The sequence below is a fragment of the Helobdella robusta genome (genome assembly GCF_000326865.2).
Source record: "Helobdella robusta unplaced genomic scaffold HELROscaffold_40, whole genome shotgun sequence".
Classification (NCBI taxonomy): domain Eukaryota; kingdom Metazoa; phylum Annelida; class Clitellata; order Rhynchobdellida; family Glossiphoniidae; genus Helobdella; species Helobdella robusta.
The window spans coordinates 133,629-152,709 of record NW_008704903.1 but is presented as its reverse complement, the minus strand read 5'-3'; the positions used below and the strand labels follow the sequence as shown (position 1 = coordinate 152,709).

Below are 19,081 nucleotides of genomic sequence, written 5' to 3'. Positions count from 1 at the left end.
TAACTTTCTGAAGATTATGATTATCACTATTATTACAATTAATAATATTATTACAATTATTTCATTATTAATATTATTGTGATGGTTATTGAAATTTTATTTTAAATTAATGAAACCAACAAAACCTGTAAAAAAGGAACACTTAGAAAAACATTTCTATTGAACACCATCAAACGAAATTTTTAATAGGTAGAGGGCAGTGGTAAATTGCCATTTCAAGTTTATATAATTTTTACAATTTTATAATATCAATAATATTAATTATAATTACTAATATCACCATCACTCTTAACCATCAATTATTCATAAAATTATTTTTATCATCTTCGATGTTTGTTGCTATTATTTTGAGTAGAATCATAAATTGTTACACACTATATCATTCTTACGTTCACAATGTCTCGTTACAATTACCAGATCACCATCAATACGTTATTTTACATCAATATTTTCACTCACCCAATTACATAATTAATTAATTATGTAAGTAATTAATTAATATCTTAAAACTGATAGATTATATTATGCTAGGTAAAAACATTGCGACAGAAAGCTGGGTTATACAGAAATGGTTACTATTCTAAATCATTCATAACACCATTCATAATTACCGTTATAATTAGCAGAAATTACGTCAAATATAATTAGAAAAACGTCATAATTAGTTATAATTATTACGTCATAATTAACTTTAATTTATTTATTCATTTTCCATATTTCTCGAACAACCCCGATAGGGCAGCTTCATTCGCACCGTTCAGCCTTTCGACCTGGAAAAAATTTTTTATTAATTATTTTTTTTTTTGAAATTTATATTATAGTCATAATTATTAATAAATAATATTAAAATATGATGTCCGTATTTTTTCTTTTTTTCTTTACTATCTCTCTCTCTTTCTCTCTCTCTCTCTCTTCTGTCTCCATCTCACTCATATTATTATTCTTTTCATCTTTTCTTTTATACCCTCTCTTTCTTCCTTTCTCTCTTTCTCTCAATGTTACCACTACCCTCTCTATAAATTTTCAGAGATATCAACAAGGCACATTTAGCGAATTTAAAATACGCCAAAAATCCATGCATCAAACATTGCGTGTGATCTCGTTGGTTGGTAGGTTGGTTGGTTGATTGGTTGGCTGGTTGGTTGGATGGTTAATTGGTTGGTTGGTTGGTTTGCTGGTAGGTTGGTTGGCTGGCTGGCCAATTGGTTGGCTAGTTGGCTGGCTCGTTGGATGGTTGGTAAGTTGGTTGGTAGGTTGGTTGGTTGATTGATTGGTTGGTAAGTTAGTTAGTTGGTTGGGATCTTTTTGCATTTAAACTCAATGGTCACTGCTACAGTAGGTTGGCCAGACGAGTGTGCAATAATAATAATAATATTATTATTATTATATTAACACTTATAATTAATTATAATTATAATAATATTAATACTTCTTTTCCATTTTGAATAACTACAAATGTCGGGATGGATTGAATGTTGTACTCTTCTCCGACTTCCTAAAAATGAATGAATGAATGAATGATTAAATGAATGAATGATAGAATGAATGAATGGATTAGTAAATTTATGGCGTGAATGGATAATTGAATATATGAAGGTCTGATCAAATGGATTAAAGACTAATACAAATTTCATCCAATCAATCACACAATAGACTAATGAATGATTGAATGACAGTAAATGATTGAATGATTGAATGAATGAATGAATGAATGAATGAATGAATGAATGAATGAATGAATGAATGAATGAATGAATGAATGAATGAGGATTGACTGAAAGATGAATCGAGAAAAATGATTGCTTCAGATAGTGGATAAATGAAATGTTGATGGTTGATGAGAATAACTAAAAAAAAAATGTTGCAAGGAATGTTTGAGTGAAAGATTGAATGAATGACTGACAAAATAATGAATGAAAAAAGTAAAAGAATAAATGAATGAATGAATAAACAAAACTCTAAATCAATCCAACCTGATTCTCGTCTATATCGACTTTGATGCAAATGGCTTTTGGATGGGACTTCGCCATGGCCTATAAAGAAAAAAATTATATTAAGAATTAATTATAAATATTTTAATCAAATTGATTTATTTCATTACTAGATACGCTTGCTTGCATGTTGAAAAAACTCGGTCGATCACAAATTTATTCATTGTAAAATGTTTAATAATATAATTTTACAAGGGGCTTATTTGGGTCTTTTTAAATTCGGAGGTCCATGTCAAAGGGCCCTCTTGTGCCCTTATTCCTCTATGGTCAGCCAACCACAATAGCTTTATCATCGTCATAAAGCATGGACAGCTGGACACCATATAAAATTATATCATTATTTTTATATGGGCGGAGCCGACGACTTAGTCACCTTATCTTCATTAGCATCATTATCATCATCCTCATCATCATCACCAACGACAACATTATCATAATTAATTCAGTCTTCGTCTTCCTCATCTTAGTCTGGAGTCCGTAATTTTGTAGAGAACAAATTCTCTCTCTCTTTCTATCTCTTTCTCTCTCTCTCTCTCTCTCTCTCTCTATATATATATATATATATATATATATTCAATCATACATTCATTCCTTTATTTTCAGCAGTTCTTAAAGTTGTAAAGGTCAATTAGATGAAATCCTTCTTATAATAATAATAATAATAATAATAATAATAATAATAATAATAATAATAACAATAACAACAACAACAATAATAACAGTTATTATTATTATTATTATATTATCTGAAGTGCAATCGTTGATACAGTGAATGTGTATAAAATTCTTTTGGCCCACAGAAAGCATAGTTTAGTTGTTGTCAAAAAAAAAAAATAATAATAATAATAATAGAAATAATAATAATAACAGTTATTATTATTATATTATCTGAAGTGCAAACTAAAAAAAATTCGTTACTATATCAACTTAGCAATAAATTAATTAATTAACAAAATCAAATTTTATGTAACAAAATTCTCAGGCATGAAATAAAGCAATCGAATTGCATCAACAAGAAGGAGAAACAATGGCGAGAAGAATGAGACAGAAAAAAATACATGGAAATCAAAAAATCTCAGAGAAAAAAACCTCGAATTTCGGAGCAATGGCCTTACAAGGTCCACACCAGGTTGTGAAGAAATCAATTATGATCGCTTTGTCACCGGCTGATTTCAGCGTCTCTTTGAATTCGCCCTGTATGTATGTATATATATGTATGTATATATATATGTGTGTGTGCCTTTGTGTGTATGTGAGTGTATTAGTATTAAATTTACTCTGTATGTTTGTGTGTGTTTTCTTTGTGTGTGTGTTTGTGTGGATTTGTTTGTGTGTTTGTATAAAATATAACATAATATAGCAAAACATAACATGACACAGAGTTTTTTATAGTGATCCAAGACCACTCTGAGACTTTTTTTGAAATCCTACTTTCGTAAAATTTGCTTTTAAAGTTATTAGTTGTTTTTTATTTCATTTCCCAGTTCGTTACACTCGTCGACAACTCTGCAGCTGACAAATTTTTGCTTCATCAAGCCCAAGCCTTTTTCAAAGATCTTATATTTATGCCTTTTATATATTCATGTATGTGTTTATGAATAATTAAGTAGGCGAACGTTTGCTAGTACTTTTCTGTGTGTGTGTGTGTATGTGTGTGTGTGTATGTGTGTGTGTGATTGTTTGCGTGTGAGAGTGTCTTAAATTAGTCTTGTTTGTGTGTGTGTGTACGTGTTTTTACACTGTGCGTGTGTATGCGTGTGTTTACGAGTTTGTATAATTGTGTAGCGTGTTGTGAACAATGTTATCAAATTTGTTTGTTTAACATGTGTGGATGAAATTAAAATCTAAATGTGTAAATTGGGCATTGATTGTATAGATGAAGAAGAATAATTCGCGAATAGAAATCACAACAAAGAAAAATATTTCTAATTAGAAAAACATGCTAAGAATGTCTGTTTACTGCCTGAACAAGCAGATATGCAAATAAACAAATGAATGGTTGAACGATTGAATGAATGAAGGATTGACAGACAGAGAGAAAGTAATATCCCAATTATATTTTAATTTTACCCTTACTTAATTACACAGCCACGTAAATAACTGAGGACATCTTTATAATTATTTTGAAAAATAATAATAATAATATTAATAATAATAAAAATAAAATAAAAACAGTAATATTTGCCTAAATGTTAATATTAGTAAATATCTAATGGCAATAATAATATGATGGTTAATTTATTAAATTTGTAGTAGTAGAAAGTAGTAGTAGTAGTAGTAGTAGTAGTAGTAGTAGCAGTAGTAGTAGTGATTTAAATTTTAAAGAGTAGTAGTAGTAGTAGTTGCAGTAACATTAGAAATAGTAATTAAGTAACATTTATTTAGTAATGAGTACAAGTTTAGTAATTAGGTTAATTAATTTTTCACAAACTTGAGTTGCTATAATTTTGACCATTTTTCTTCTGTGTGGTTACAAAAAAACCCTACAAAAAAAACAAACAATAAATAATTTATTTATTTAAATAAAAAAACGAAAAAAAACTCAAACAAGACTCGACAGCAGCAACAACAACACAACGAAATACGAACAAAACAACCGACTATTTTAAGATAAACACATGTGTATAACATACAACCGAATGATGCATATATATGTATGTAAGTAAATGTGTGTATGTCTATATGTAAGCACATGTATGTATGTATGTATATAGGTACAGATATGTATATAAGTATTTATATGCATATAATATATGTATATAGATGTATGTATATTTAGATAGATATATATATATATATATATGTGTGTGTGTGTGTGTGTGTGTGTGGTGTGTGTTTATTGTATATATGTACATGAATATCCATGTATATACATGCATGCATCTACCTACTTGTCTTTATTCACAAACATTTATAAACACACTTTGTTCTAATGTATCTCCATGACCTAAATGCATGTTTGTATACTGTATATCTGTTTAGAACGCCATGTGTTTTGGCATATTGTATATATTAATTTTATATTTATACTTTATATTAACTCCCACTTATAATAATATATATGTATGTGTTTTAAACCACATTATTTCTCTACATAATTCATTTTCATAATTCATTTTCATAATTTTCCTAACTTATATTCTATTTTATGTTCAATTTCTCATTATTTCCGGGTACCATAAAAGTTCTTCTGAACTTCAGTCTCCCTGCTTTTTTGGCAAAATAAATAAAATATTAATTGTCATTGTTATTGTCAATTTCCACTTACGATGCGCAAAACACATATACACACACATACCACTACCACCTCATATTACACGCACATACCTTATATACACAAATTCGCATCGGTCTTATGTATGTGAGTGTATTTTTATTTTCTCTCTCTCTCTCTCCTTTCTCTCTCTCTATCTATCCCTCTATCTATCTATCTATCTATCTCCACGTCTTTCCTCTCCCTCATTTTCTCACTACTTTCTGTGTATGTGTATCGTGTGTGAGTGTGTGTGTGTGTGTGTGTGTGTGTGTGTGTGTGTGTGTGTGTGTGTGTGTGTGTGTGTGTGTGTGTGTGTAGTGTTTGTGTTTACGTATCTGTAACCTATGTTACAGTGAAGAATATTTAAAAATTACTGGACGCAATTAACATAGTGACTTGTTAAGTTTATGGCTTTATAAATAAAATATCTCCCAGAATAATAATATGTAAAAAAATTGTTGCTTCTACTACTACTACTGCTGTTGCTGCTGCTGCTACTGCTGCTGCTACTACTGCTGCTACTACTGCCGCTACACTGCTACTACTACTACGAAAAATCTTGTTAATAAAAAAAATAATAATAATGCGAATAATATAATTAACGGTGAAAAGTACGTACGAATAATTAATAATAATTAACATTAATTCATCTATATAATAATTAACAATGAATTATGAATGAATCCATGGAGTTGTATTAACGATAATAAGAGGAACTTTATGAAGATAGATTCAGCTGCGTACCTACACACGATCAATCAATAATATCGGTTGCATGGCATATAAGCTAAATAGTGGGAAAGTGATGGGAGCTTCAGAGAAGAGGAGATACATGGAGATAAAAAGAGAGAAAGAGAGCGAGAGAGAGATAGGTAGAGATAGAGAAAGAAAAAGAGTGATGAGTGAGGAGAATGAAAAAGCAGGAAGCGAGTGAACTGCAAATGTATGGGAAATTGAGCGAATTCAACAAATTATAAAAAAAAAGAAAACTGAGTATGTAAGAAATAAAGATAAGACAGAAAGAGATAAAGATAAAGAGAGAGAGAGAGATAGAGAGAGATAGAGAGAGAAAGAGAGAGAGAGAGAAGAAACTAGTAAACGAGGAAAAAGAAAAAAAGAATGTAATAGAGAAAAACAGAGAGAAAAAGACAGAAAGAGGCAGAGAGTGAGAGAGAAAGAGACAGAGAGAGAGCGAGAGAAAGAGACAGAGAGAGAGAAAGAGTGAGAGAGGATGATTCAAAAATGGGAAAAACTTGAAAAAAATAGAGAGAGAGTGACGAGTAAACAATCGAAAAATAAAAAAGATTGGAAAACATGAAAGGAAGTGAAAGAAAAAAAATCGAATTAACAGGAAAAATTATAAAAACAAAAAAATAGGATAAAGAACAAAGAGAAAAATATAGAAACAGAAAGAGAGAGAGAGAGAGAGAGAGAGAGACTCAGCAAAAATTAAACACGCTCACACTCACGTCTCGTTCAGAGACAACTTCTGAGTGAGGGTGGTGGTGAAATGTGAATGATGCATGTATGCATAATGTATAAATGAATGTGTATGTATGTATGTATACATGTATGTATGCTTGTATTTTTGAATGTTTGTATATATGTATGTTTGTATATATGTATGTCTGTATGTTTGTATGCATGCAGATATCTATTTATAAATGTATGTATAAAAGTATTTGTTATGCATGTAGAGAAAAATAGAGAGAGAAGGAAAGAGGCGGAGAGAGAGAGAGAGGAAAAAATGAAAAGAAGATGTACCTGATTGTATAAAAGAATGTGTATGCATGCATTTTTATGTGCTTGTATGTAATAAGATGTTTGTTTGTTTGTATGTATTTAGTTGTTTGCATGTTTTTTCTCTCTCCTTTTGTCTCTTATCTCTCCACATCAAGTCAATTGAACTGGGTCTGGTCACTGTTTTTAAAGTTAAATTTCCCACAAATCCTCACCAATGATTTCAGAACTCCTTTCCGTCTAAATTACTTTATTAATCTTTATTAAACTTTAAATCCAGATCATTGGCAACATTGGAAACACTGTCAAATCTTTCTAGCTAATGTACAAACTAACAATTGTATTAATCGTCAATTCGCATTACTCTGCAACTAAAACACACAAACCACAAACACATAATAATATATACATATGTATGTATGTATTATTGTGCCTTTGTGAATGACTGACAACATTGTGGTACGACAAACAGGTTAAAAACTCCAGTTTGGTTCATCAGCAGTTTGCATGATTAACCGTGAAGATCTTTTTGTATTGCCACATGGTCATGATGGTTATAATGCTGCTAATGATACCTACAAACCATGTCTACGTGATCTTATAAGGATTAAATTTAATTATAATAATATTATTCATACTAAAAATATAACAAAACTTTAACTACTGCAATAATTTGATAAGAATTTGTCAATAAAATTTCATAAACATTTCATCCAACATGAGACTAACTTTTCATTCAGTAGAGTGCGATAGCTTCAGTAAGTTGCAAACTTAGTAAAATGAGACAGAACCTCTGCTGATCAAAGTTTGTAATTTTTATTAATAATTCCTCATTGAATATTATTCAGAAGTGTAAACTGTATATATATATATATATATATATATATATATATATAATATATATATATATATATATATATAAACAGAGCCGAACTTGAAAAATGGTTAAGTGGTGGGCTACTGCCCCGCGGACTCCACAAAGAGGGGGCCCTCCACCAGCATCAAAATGTCACTTTTAAATGATTTTTCCGTACAATACTTCCAACAAACATTAGTTTTAATGTAAAATTTGGTTATAAAAAAAATAACAGAGGAATGAGTGAATAAAAGCCAACGCTTTCAATTATATGTCAAAACTAAAACTTAATGTACTTGATGAAGATAGTGTCCGACCACTTTACAATATAATTGAAGCTTTCCACAAACAAATCGTACGATAGATGTTAGTTGCAATTAACTGAAAGTTCAAGCATCTAACTCAAGTAATTACTGCCAAATATAATAATTCAGTAAGTAATTTAGTAAAAAATATACTTCACACACACAAGCAACACGCACACACGCGCGCACACACACACAACACACACACACAAACAAACACACACACACACACAAAGAAATACACACTCACGCACGAGCCAATTTAGTTATTCTCACTTTTAACGTTTGAAATAATGTTGAAAGTCAAACAATGTCGGGTAATTAATAATTATCATTGCGTGATGACAGTGATGAGGAGGATGATGATGATGATGAGAAGGATGATGATGATAATGAAATAACGATGTTAATTATTACACACACACACACACACACACACACACACACACACACACACACACACACACAGATACACGGACAGACACACACGCACCATGTTAAACCAAGCATCACACGCATTGCATATAATAGTCGAAGATCTTTTTGCCTTCGAACCCGGTCTGTGCACCAGTAGGAACAGGCATCTTAACCATTGCACCACGGTCTTGATGGCCTGCCCATGATGGGCTTCAATCATGTCATTGTTATATGACCGCACCCCCAAAAAATGAAGTTTTTATATGAATAAATACCCTGAAAACTAATAAAGTTAAACAGAAATTGAATAAAATGAAGTTTCCTGTTTTGTTATTATAAAATTTTTCTTAAATAAAAATTATAATAATTATAATAAAAAAGAATAAAAGGTGAAATTTTCATCAAGTTTTTATAAAAATTTGAATTCGTTAGTGTTATATTCACGTGTGGATATCGGTACCTACACCTTTGAATGAAAAGTTAGTTCATATTCGTGTTTTAACATCAAAAAAGTATTTTGAAATTATCATTTTGAAATTTTTATCAATGATTTACATAGCTGTATTTGCTTTCCGTTTTAGAATTAACAGCAAAAGTAGCACAAATCTAATTCTAAATGTAAGTTTTGTCATGTCTTTCAAGTCAATATCACAAACAGCTGTGTTTGTTTGTATATATGTGTGTGTATGTACGCATGTGTGTGTGTGTGTGTGTGTGAGAGAGAGAGAGAGAGAGAGAGAGAGAGAGAGAGAGAGAGAGAGAGAGAGAGGGAAAGTGTGTGTGTGTGTGTGTGTGTGTGTGTGTGTGTGTGTGTGTGTGTGTGTGTGTGGACAATTTCAATGATTTCAATGATTTGGTTGGAGCTTTGAGATAAAATTGTTTATACTTTTATTATTTCTATTTGGAAGAAGAATACATTTTAATTATTTTGATGCAAATTTAAAAATTAAAAAAATTCAACTGGTCCAATATATCGGAGAATGATTTTCATTCGTAGGAAACGTTGAAGTTTTCTTTGCAATTGAGTGACTAAAGTTCAAAGTTCACGTTCTCTCATTTGACAGGTAGTATTTCTACATTCCCAGTCAAGTGTACAATCAAACAGTAAAACGACTTTAGTTCGACACTGCATTAAGCACCTGAGTGAATGAGTAGATGAATGAGTGAGAGAGTGAGTGAGTGAGTGAATGAGTGAAAGAGTAAGTAAACGAGTGAATGAGTGAAAGGGGGAGTGTTTAGACGGATTATATCTTGAACCTAGCCTAGCGATTCTTAAACCAATCAGATAAATAGTAAGTTTATTCAGGTAAATCGATTAAAGCCATAATTTCTGGATTCCTAAAGAAAGAGAGAATCATTACCTAGTCTGATATGTGGTGCCAACTTACCTGTCAGCCAATATGTGTTGATGGAGTCTCTATGACGACGTACAAACACACTGGAAAACAACATGTGGGAAGGGACAAATGAATGAATGTTTAAGCAACGATAGCTGTGTGTAGGAGAGTTCGATGGATAGGAAGAAAAAAGAGAGAAAAAGAGAGAGAAAGAAAGAGCAAAAGAGAATGAGAGAGGAAGGGGAGAGAGAGAGAGCAAAAGAGAGAGAGAGAAAAAGAAAAAGAGAGAAAAGAGAAAAAGAAGAGACAAAATATCCATTCAAGAAAAAATGGGAGAGAGAGAGAGAGAGAGATAGAAGTGACGAAAAACGATTTAAAAAAAATAAACAAAAAATAATAGCGAAAGAGAAAAAACACGGTAAAAAATAGAAAAATTTTTACATGAAAATCAAAAAAAAACATAGACGAGCAGCAAAAACATACAGTTTTATATTTTTCTTCTACGTCAGCTTGTCTTCAAGATGTGAGTTGCTCACACGTGAGTACACTTTGTATAATATGTTTTTCATCTACATTCTAATAATAGTATTGTATACATAAATGTCTACATTCATTTGTATATATATATATTTGTATTTTCATATACATACTAGTATTGTATACATAAATGTATACACTTTATTTCAATCAACCAATCAATCTTCGTTTTGCGTCCAGAGACCCGGTTTCCCGAGGTAGGACGTACTTTATTTGTATAAATATATTTGAATCTTCATATACATTCTAGCATTGTAAACATTTTTACATTTGTATACATTTTTGTATATATATATATTTATTGTATAGTAATATCTATATGGTGTTTTAATGAAATACATCCATGGTAAAATTGATTTGTATATGAAATTATTTTTGAAAGCTCACATGTATGTGTAGGTAGGCGACTACACCGGAGTACCCCCAAAAAATAGACATCCAATATGATGAGTCCCCACAAAATTGTCTCATAAATTTTGCGTAAGAAACAAACGCTGGTTTTGATTAAAAAACTACTGAAGAATTTTGCGGAAAGCAATAAAGCCGAAAGAGCTGGCAAAAACTACAAATTTAACCATTAAGACTCCATACAAAATATTTTATAATTTCGCATTTGATTATGGAGTCTTCCACAAAGATCTAATGGCCCTAAGCAAAATAAAAGGAAACTCCTCTAAATAATCAGGATCCTTCATTCTCTTTCTCTTTCTTTCTCTCTCTCTCTCTCTCTCTCTCTCTCTATCCTTGTCTCTCTCTCTCTTTCTCTCTCTCTATCCTTGTTTCTCACTCTTTCTTGTTGTTTCTTCTCTTCTTCTCTATCTCTTTTCTTTTTTTCTCTTTTTTTTTCCTTTTTTTCTTTCTCTTCTTTTCTCTTCTTTTCTCTCTATCTCTCTCTTTCTCTCTCTTTCTCTCTGTGTGTCTCTCTCTTTTCACCGTCATCCCAAAGGAAAAATCTCCTATTTACGTGGCCTTGAATTTGAATCAATCGAGAAGGCAATCCTTCAACATACACCACAGACAGAAGTAACCATGGAAGAACATATAAACAGTGAGATAGTGACAAAGTTTAAGAGAGAGAGAAAGAGAGAAAGAGAGAGAAAGAGAGAGAAAGATAGAAGAAAGATAGAAGAAGAGAGAATGAGAAAAAGAGAGGGAGAGAAAAATAAGGAAACAGCCCTAGTCGCGGAGACACCTTAACCTTACACACTAAATGAATGAATGATTGTGAATGAATGAATGAATGAATAAACGAACGAACGAACGAACGAAAGAATGAATGAATGAACGGAAAATTTGGTCAACAAATGAACAAATAGAGAAGACAAAAATTGATGTTTCTTGAAACAAATTAAAAACTTTTATTTAAATTTCTCATATTTTATTTATAAGTTTGCCTAAAATAGTTCGAATCATCTTTAGGGTCGTCCTGTGAATAGTACGCTGAAAAGTTTGCAAAATGTAAACAGAGCTTTTAAGTTTTTAAGAGTGTTCGCACGAGTATGAGTGGCTTAATTATAAAACGGTTGGAATGAATGAATGATAATTGAATGAATGAATAAATGAATGAATGAATAAATGATGATTAAATGAAGAAAGAACTGAAAGAATGGATGGATGGATGGATGGATGAATAAACGAATGAATGAATGAGCTACGTGCATTCGATTTAATCGTTTGAACAAACACAATAATGTAAACAACAAACCAAACAATGAACAGGCAAACGAATGAACGAATGAATGAAAGAATGAACAAAAAAGTGAAGGAAAGAACGATTGATTGAATGAATAAATCAATGAATGATTGCACGAACAAAAAACTAAGAAAAAAGCAGATGGAAGGAATAAAAAATTAAAAAAAAAACAAAATAAATAAACAGCTAGGTTATGCCAATACAAGACCAAAAGCTGATTGGATGACTTAAACTAGCCAATCACGGCCTCAGAGAAAATGATCACAAATATTTGACGTCTTTGACCAAATAAAAGAGGGACTGCAATAGAACAGTCGAAAAATTATTAACAAAATAATAATAATGATGATGATGATGATGATAATAATAATAACAATAATAATAATAACAACAACAACAATAATAATAATAAATGATGACGGTTGTTAGTAAGAGAATTTAAAGTACTTTAAAGAGCATTCTACTCTACTTAAGTCGGTAAACATTAACAAACAGTTAGTTAGTTAGTTAGTCATCAACGCCTTTCTTCAGTTCTGATGAACTCTTGGCATACGAACTCGGCTATAGAAAGTGTATAGTATCAATCAATTATAATTAACCCCATGGCATCGTATTAAAAGGAGATTTTGTATTAGAATTTACATTTTTAATGAATTTAAAATTTAAACAACATAAAAAGATAGAGATCGAAATGAAAAAGAAGAGATCAACAATTTTTTCTACAACTAAATCTTTTGAAAAAGTAGAAAAGGCCGAAAGAGAGAGAGAGAGAGAGAGAGAGAGAGAGAGAGAGAGAGAGAGAGAGAGAGAGAGAGAGAGAGAGAGAGAGGCCAAAGAAAACCAACTTTACAACTTTTTCTAAGCAATCAGGAATGAATTTCTATTCAATCCACAACTTCCATTGCTACTTCTGTATTTTTCAATGTGCAATTTGCAGGGAAAAAATTTGAAAAATTCGTCAAACGTTCATTGACTACAGCTGGTTTTTCTTCTAAATGGAGTTAAAAAAAGCTTGCAAGGGAAAATTACGAAAAATATTTTAGAATTTAACCTTATGTCATCAACCTGGGGGTATCACACCCCAGAGGGTATAAATAACTCTGTATCTCAGATATTTGAACAAATTAAATTATATACCTTTGTGACATCTTATAACCTTCCTTCACCTAAAATATGGCAAAATCTGGCTTAATTCAAATATTTGGTTTTGAGTATGTGAGCGTTTGAAGTGTCTTACGGCATATTTTGTCAACCTGGGGTGTCCTACACCCCAATAGTCTTGAAGTCATCTAAACTAAAATTAGTATTGTAATAATGAAATAATAATAATGAATGTGAAATAATAATAATAAATGTTATAGCATCAATATAACCATGGATAATTACTTCACTTCATGTAGTCTCGCCGAAGATCTTTGACCGTGAAAACTACCATTGTTGGAACAATGCGAAAAAATAAGCAAGATATACCAAAAGAATTACTTCCTAATCGATCAAGGGAAGAATTGTCATCAATATTTTGTTTTGACAATCAATTAACATTGACCAGCTATGTTCCTAAAAAAGGGAAAGCAGTAATTCTGCTCTCCAGCATGCATCATGATGCTGCAGTTGATGTTGGCAACAACAACAAACCAGACATTATTGATCATTACAACAAAACAAAATCAGGAGTAGATAATCTCGATCGCCTAGTTGGACTGTACAGCTGCAAACGAAAAATTAGCAGGTGGCCGATGACACTCTTCTTTAACGTCATTGATGTTGCTTGTGTTGCAGCATATGTTGTTTGGATAGCAAAAAATCCACAATGGAATGAAAAAAAGATGCACAAACAAAGATTATTTTTACCAAATCTTTCTGAAGAGCTGGTTGAAGAACACCTTCAACGACGAAGTGAAAATCCGTTTGTTATGCAGAAGCAAGTGAAGCTGGCATTCAAAGCAATGGGTTTTCAACCAGCCATAGCAGTTCAGGCAGAGCAACCAGAATCTTCAGGACAGAAGAGATGTGGCGTTTGCCCACGCTCATCGGATCGGAAAACCAAAAGCCGATGTTCATCATGCGGTATACCATGTTGTCAAAATCACAGCCGTCTGGTTTGTGAAACCTGTACTGATGCTTAAAACGACAAATAAACTATGAAACATTGTTGCTAATTAATCAATATTTTACAGTTGCCTCAAATAATTAACTTAGGTAAGACTATTGTGAAAAGTTATAATATAACATTGTTATATATATATATATATATATATATATTACAATTTATTCTAAACAAAAACATTGTATTTTTTATCAGCTTCATATTATCTTGTTTATATTATGTTCAATAAAATACTTACAAAACATTATTCCATCATGTTTGAACCTGATAGGTGTAGGACACCCCAGGTTGACAGAATGTGTTGCAATATAGGGTTGACGACATAGGGTTAAACATGGATTTACTCAAAATCTTTTTGTCTGGTCTGGTTTCATGAATACTTTGTTTTAAATTGTTTTCCAGATTTTAGTTAAAGTGCCTCTTTTAATTTTTTTAATCTTCATGAATATACTAGACTACTCTGTATAGATTGGTATTTACCGAGAGGTTATAGCATCGAATTATTAATATTGTGAACGCATTAGAATATACGGCAGTATGTGGCGCAATACGTGTCTCTGTATCTATCTCTACATCTCTCTATGTAAATATTTACACGCTTAGTGTGCGTGCATGCGTGCGTATGTGTGGTTATGCGTATGCGTGTGTGTGAGAGACATGTGTGCGCTTGTGTGTACATGTGTTAATGTGTGTGTGTTTATGTGTGTGTGTTTATGTGTGTGTGTTTATGTGTGTGTGTGTACGTGTGCGTGTGTGTGGTGTATGTGTGTGTGTGTGTTTGTATGTGTGTGAATCTATCTATCTAACACATTACAAAATGCTTTAGTAGATGAGTGAATGTGTTAGATAGATAGATTCATTTCCACGAAAAGCCATTTAATAACAATAGAAAAGTGATAATATTTTTGCCCTATTTTTAATCAAATGTAAGCAAATAATGAGTTGAATACACACACAAACACATACACAAATACTCACACAAATACGCACACAAGCACACACGCACACACACATATGGATATAAATATGTTTATGTAAAATCAACATTTTGGTTTTTTTTAAGTCTCAAGATTAATAAATATTTTTTATATGATAAAATGAGATGAAATAATAATCCAATTTGATACAATTGCGTTGCCATCAAGATGTCCGGCTGTCTTGAGTGTTGTTGCAGTGACCGCATTCGCCTAAGACAAGATTCATTATTTTCAACATATTAGGTCCGAGAGTTTTTATTTATTTTGAAAAAAAAAAATAAAGAGAAAAAATAAGAAAAAATTAAAACTCAAAATATTTAACCCGAATATTCTTACATGTACAACATCACATCCCACGTATCATTACACTATTTTCAAAAATGCTAAGTGGCATTATTGTTATTATTGTCATCGTTGTTAATAATAGTAGTAGTTGTAGTAGTTGTAGTAGTAGTAGTAGTTGTAGTAGTAGCAGCAGCGGTTGTAGTAATTGTAGTAGTATTCTTTTCTTTTTATTACAAGCGCTATTTTCTTCTCTTAGTATTTATACTTCTGGTAAAAACGGTGGGAATTATGGTGGAAGTTTTGCTTGTACGGTTGAGTGATGGTAGAGGTTTTGCAACAACAGCATTACCATACCAGTCTAACTTTACCGGATCATCCGGAAGCATGGATTCGTATTTCTGGTCCCAGTGTTCCAGGAGTTTGCATAAATTTTCTGGCCCTTTGTTGTGGTAGTGTAGCCCTTTTTCGCGTCTGTTTCATGTGAGTTTGGGGTAATTTTTTAAAATATTTTTTGATTTGTGAAAATCTTTTTCTCATGCATAATTGCTGTTTAATTTTTTTCATTTATCTATCTGAACAAAACAGCAAAATCAAACGTAATTAAATATTAAAAGTGACAATTGAAAAGTAAACTTGATTATAACTCTTCCATTACTTTGCTTTTACATTAACCAAACAAACCGTGCAACAAAAAATTTTGTAAACACTCGTCAAAAACCGGCCTGTTAATGCCGACGCAAGAATCCGCCTTGTCGCCATTCACATGTTTCAAGTTGCTATAAACCGTGAAGATATTTTTCTTGGTGGCGAAATGTATAAACCACATCTCCCACATGGTGTCCGCTGTTCCCATGTTAACAAACTGCCTAAACCAGCTACTTACAACGGTACCATCAACGTACGGTTGGAACCCTTTAACTCCTCTGGCATAATGAAACCAGTCCTAATTTGGTAACGGTGGCATGTTTTTATTATAGTATTTTAGTTTTTTGTTGGTGATGGTGGCATGAGTTGTGTTTGTGTGTGTCTGGATATTTGATTTATTTTGATTGTGGTTGGTCACTCTGCTGTAATTTATCTCGACTTCTAGTAGCTGACTTTGTGATAACAGAGTGAGTGCCGTGTCCCAACCAACATAACATATTCATGTCCCATTTCAAAATACGTAACGTGAAGGTTAAAATTAGCGATGTTTTTTCTCTCTAATAAAGTTTTCAAAATCAGTATTATAGCAGCATTAATTAGAAAGTCAAAGATTTATTTGAAGCAAATTTCGGACTAGAAAATGTTTTCAAAAAAAGTTAAAATTACAGTTCCTGTCAAGAAATATTATTCACTAGATAGCGCGTAAACGTTTAAAAATTTTTCAAACAGCAGAATAAATTTAAAAAAAAAAAGTGAACTACCAACGTCCACAAAATTGAATCTGGCTAAGATCAGTAATAAAGTTGTTTTTTTTTAAATTATATTTCAATTTTGAGTGCGTAATTAGTGGATAATTGCTGAACGAATGAATAGTTGCAATTGAAAAAATGAAATGATTTTTTTCTGTTATTTTCATGAAAGACAACAAAACGATCTGAAACTTTGTATTGATATTTATCCATACCTGAAACTCGGCCCAGAACTGAGGTGATGGAGCAAACCCCCACGTTCCTATGCAGACGTACATTAGGGCCGATTCGTTTTTGGGGGCTGAATTGAATTGTAATGAGGTGGAAATTATTATTGGATAGAAAACTTGATATTCAACAACAGATATTATTTAAAATCATTTAAAATTGTCGTCAAAAAATAAACCAACCGCCCCCGCCTATACAAAAACAAATTAATGAACCTGAAAGAGGTTTGTTACTGTTCAGGGCTAGAGCTTCATCACTTTGCAGCGACACGCCAGCATAGTCAGCCCTCCGATTATATTTTCTGTGGGCAGCTCTCAAGAATCGATAAGCCTGCGGCGAGATTGACAAGTCGTCTTCTAATATTAAGGCGATTTCTTTTCCAAAACTTTCGTGATAGGGATATATGGTCGACGTCATGTTTCGTGGCTGGAAAGGTGGGGCATGTTTTGGTCTCCACGTATTAATCCACTGTCCCATGATGCCCACATTCCTGCTCTGGTTGTGAATTCTCGTTTGGCCTTGCCTCCACTGACATGGTTTGATATTTGGAGAAAAATATTCAGGAGGAAAATGTGTTAAATAAATGTAGTTTAAGAATTTTTTTTATTTTAATTTTATTCATACTGTACGTGCAAACCACGATCTGAAAATCCGACCTTAAATTCTGATACGGCCTTATAGGTTTCATTATGTATTCCAGTTTTGTCATTGCGATCGATCCAGATTTCTAGTATGGCTTTATCCCCGTCGAGTTCCAGGGACTGCAAACTGTTCAGCAGTTTCATCACACTGACCGCACGATCGTACGTTATGACTATTACTCTGTCAGAAGTTTTCGGGTTAGGCTTGCTATGAAATCATGTTGTATAATCTAATGATGAACTAAAAAATTTATCTGAAAAATGGAAATTGGAAAAGTTTATCGCAAGCAATGCTAAAGAAATTACTTAGAAAACAGAAATCTTTTCAATTTTTTCCAAGATTGAAAATCGCAAACCTGAGATCAACAACATTCTCGTAAACGCAAGGCACACCAGCTCTGCAGTGTAGGCTATTCCTGCTTATTAAGTATCTGTGGTAATTCTTTCTAATCAGGCCCTGAAAGTTAAGAAAGGTGATGAGGAAAGTTAGAACTGTAAATGAGGCGAGGTGTGTTTTCACTGTACATTTCATCTTTTTTTCACAACTTCAACTGGTGAAATAACTAAGATTTTTACTCGTAATTGGCAGGTTTTTTATATCAATAAGTTATTTTATTTTACTTTTATATATCATAAAACAATTTTCAAGAACAGAATTTTGTAGAGACTGTATTTGAAGTAGTCTTTCAACTTGTGGATTCACTTCGAATGATCCGACCCCAAAAAATGTCTTGCTAGCCACTGATCAACGCTAATATTGCAGTTATTAATAGTTTTTGTTGCTAAAACTAATATTAGTGTTATTATCATATTAAAGTGAATCAAAATACCATGAAAATTTACAGCTAAATTTTTCAAAACTGGACACAATATTAACGAATAAGCATTGTTGATATATTGATCAAATAACTATTGATTGAGTTTATTTTCCGTTAAAATAATATTTTCGTTGTTCAACCGTGTGAGCTAGAGCTCCACCATAACTTAATTATGTAACAAACATATAGGGTAGGTATGTCTACTCAAATAAATACGAATAAACAAACTTAACACATAAACAACTTAACTAAATCTTACATGGTTCATAGATACATACACACACACATACATACATACATACATACATACATACATACATACATACATACATACATACATACATACATACATACATACATACATACATACATACATGCATACATACATACATACATACATACAATACATACATACATGCATACATACATACATACATACATACAATACATACATACATACATACATACATACATACATACATACATACATACAAACAGA

General features: G+C 31.9%; 2 protein-coding genes across 2 annotated transcripts; both read right to left on the bottom strand.

Annotated features, from left to right (window-relative positions):
- Window positions 1-704: 704 nt before the first annotated feature.
- HELRODRAFT_176860 (hypothetical protein) lies at window positions 705-4,948 on the bottom strand (the record flags this gene model as incomplete). The annotated part of the gene is made up of 7 exons (XM_009025118.1): window positions 705-770; window positions 1,430-1,495; window positions 1,974-2,033; window positions 3,081-3,185; window positions 3,620-3,623; window position 4,474; window positions 4,915-4,948. 7 exons carry the CDS (start codon window positions 4,946-4,948, stop codon window positions 705-707), a joined length of 336 nt encoding a protein of 111 aa, XP_009023366.1.
- Window positions 4,949-15,873: 10,925 nt separating this feature from the next.
- HELRODRAFT_176859 (hypothetical protein) lies at window positions 15,874-18,296 on the bottom strand (the record flags this gene model as incomplete). The annotated part of the gene is made up of 6 exons (XM_009025117.1): window positions 15,874-15,972; window positions 16,220-16,444; window positions 17,111-17,196; window positions 17,339-17,651; window positions 17,780-17,945; window positions 18,121-18,296. The coding sequence occupies 6 exons, from the start codon at window positions 18,294-18,296 to the stop codon at window positions 15,874-15,876; spliced, it is 1,065 nt and encodes a 354-aa protein (XP_009023365.1).
- Between the last annotated feature and the right edge of the window lie 785 nt (window positions 18,297-19,081).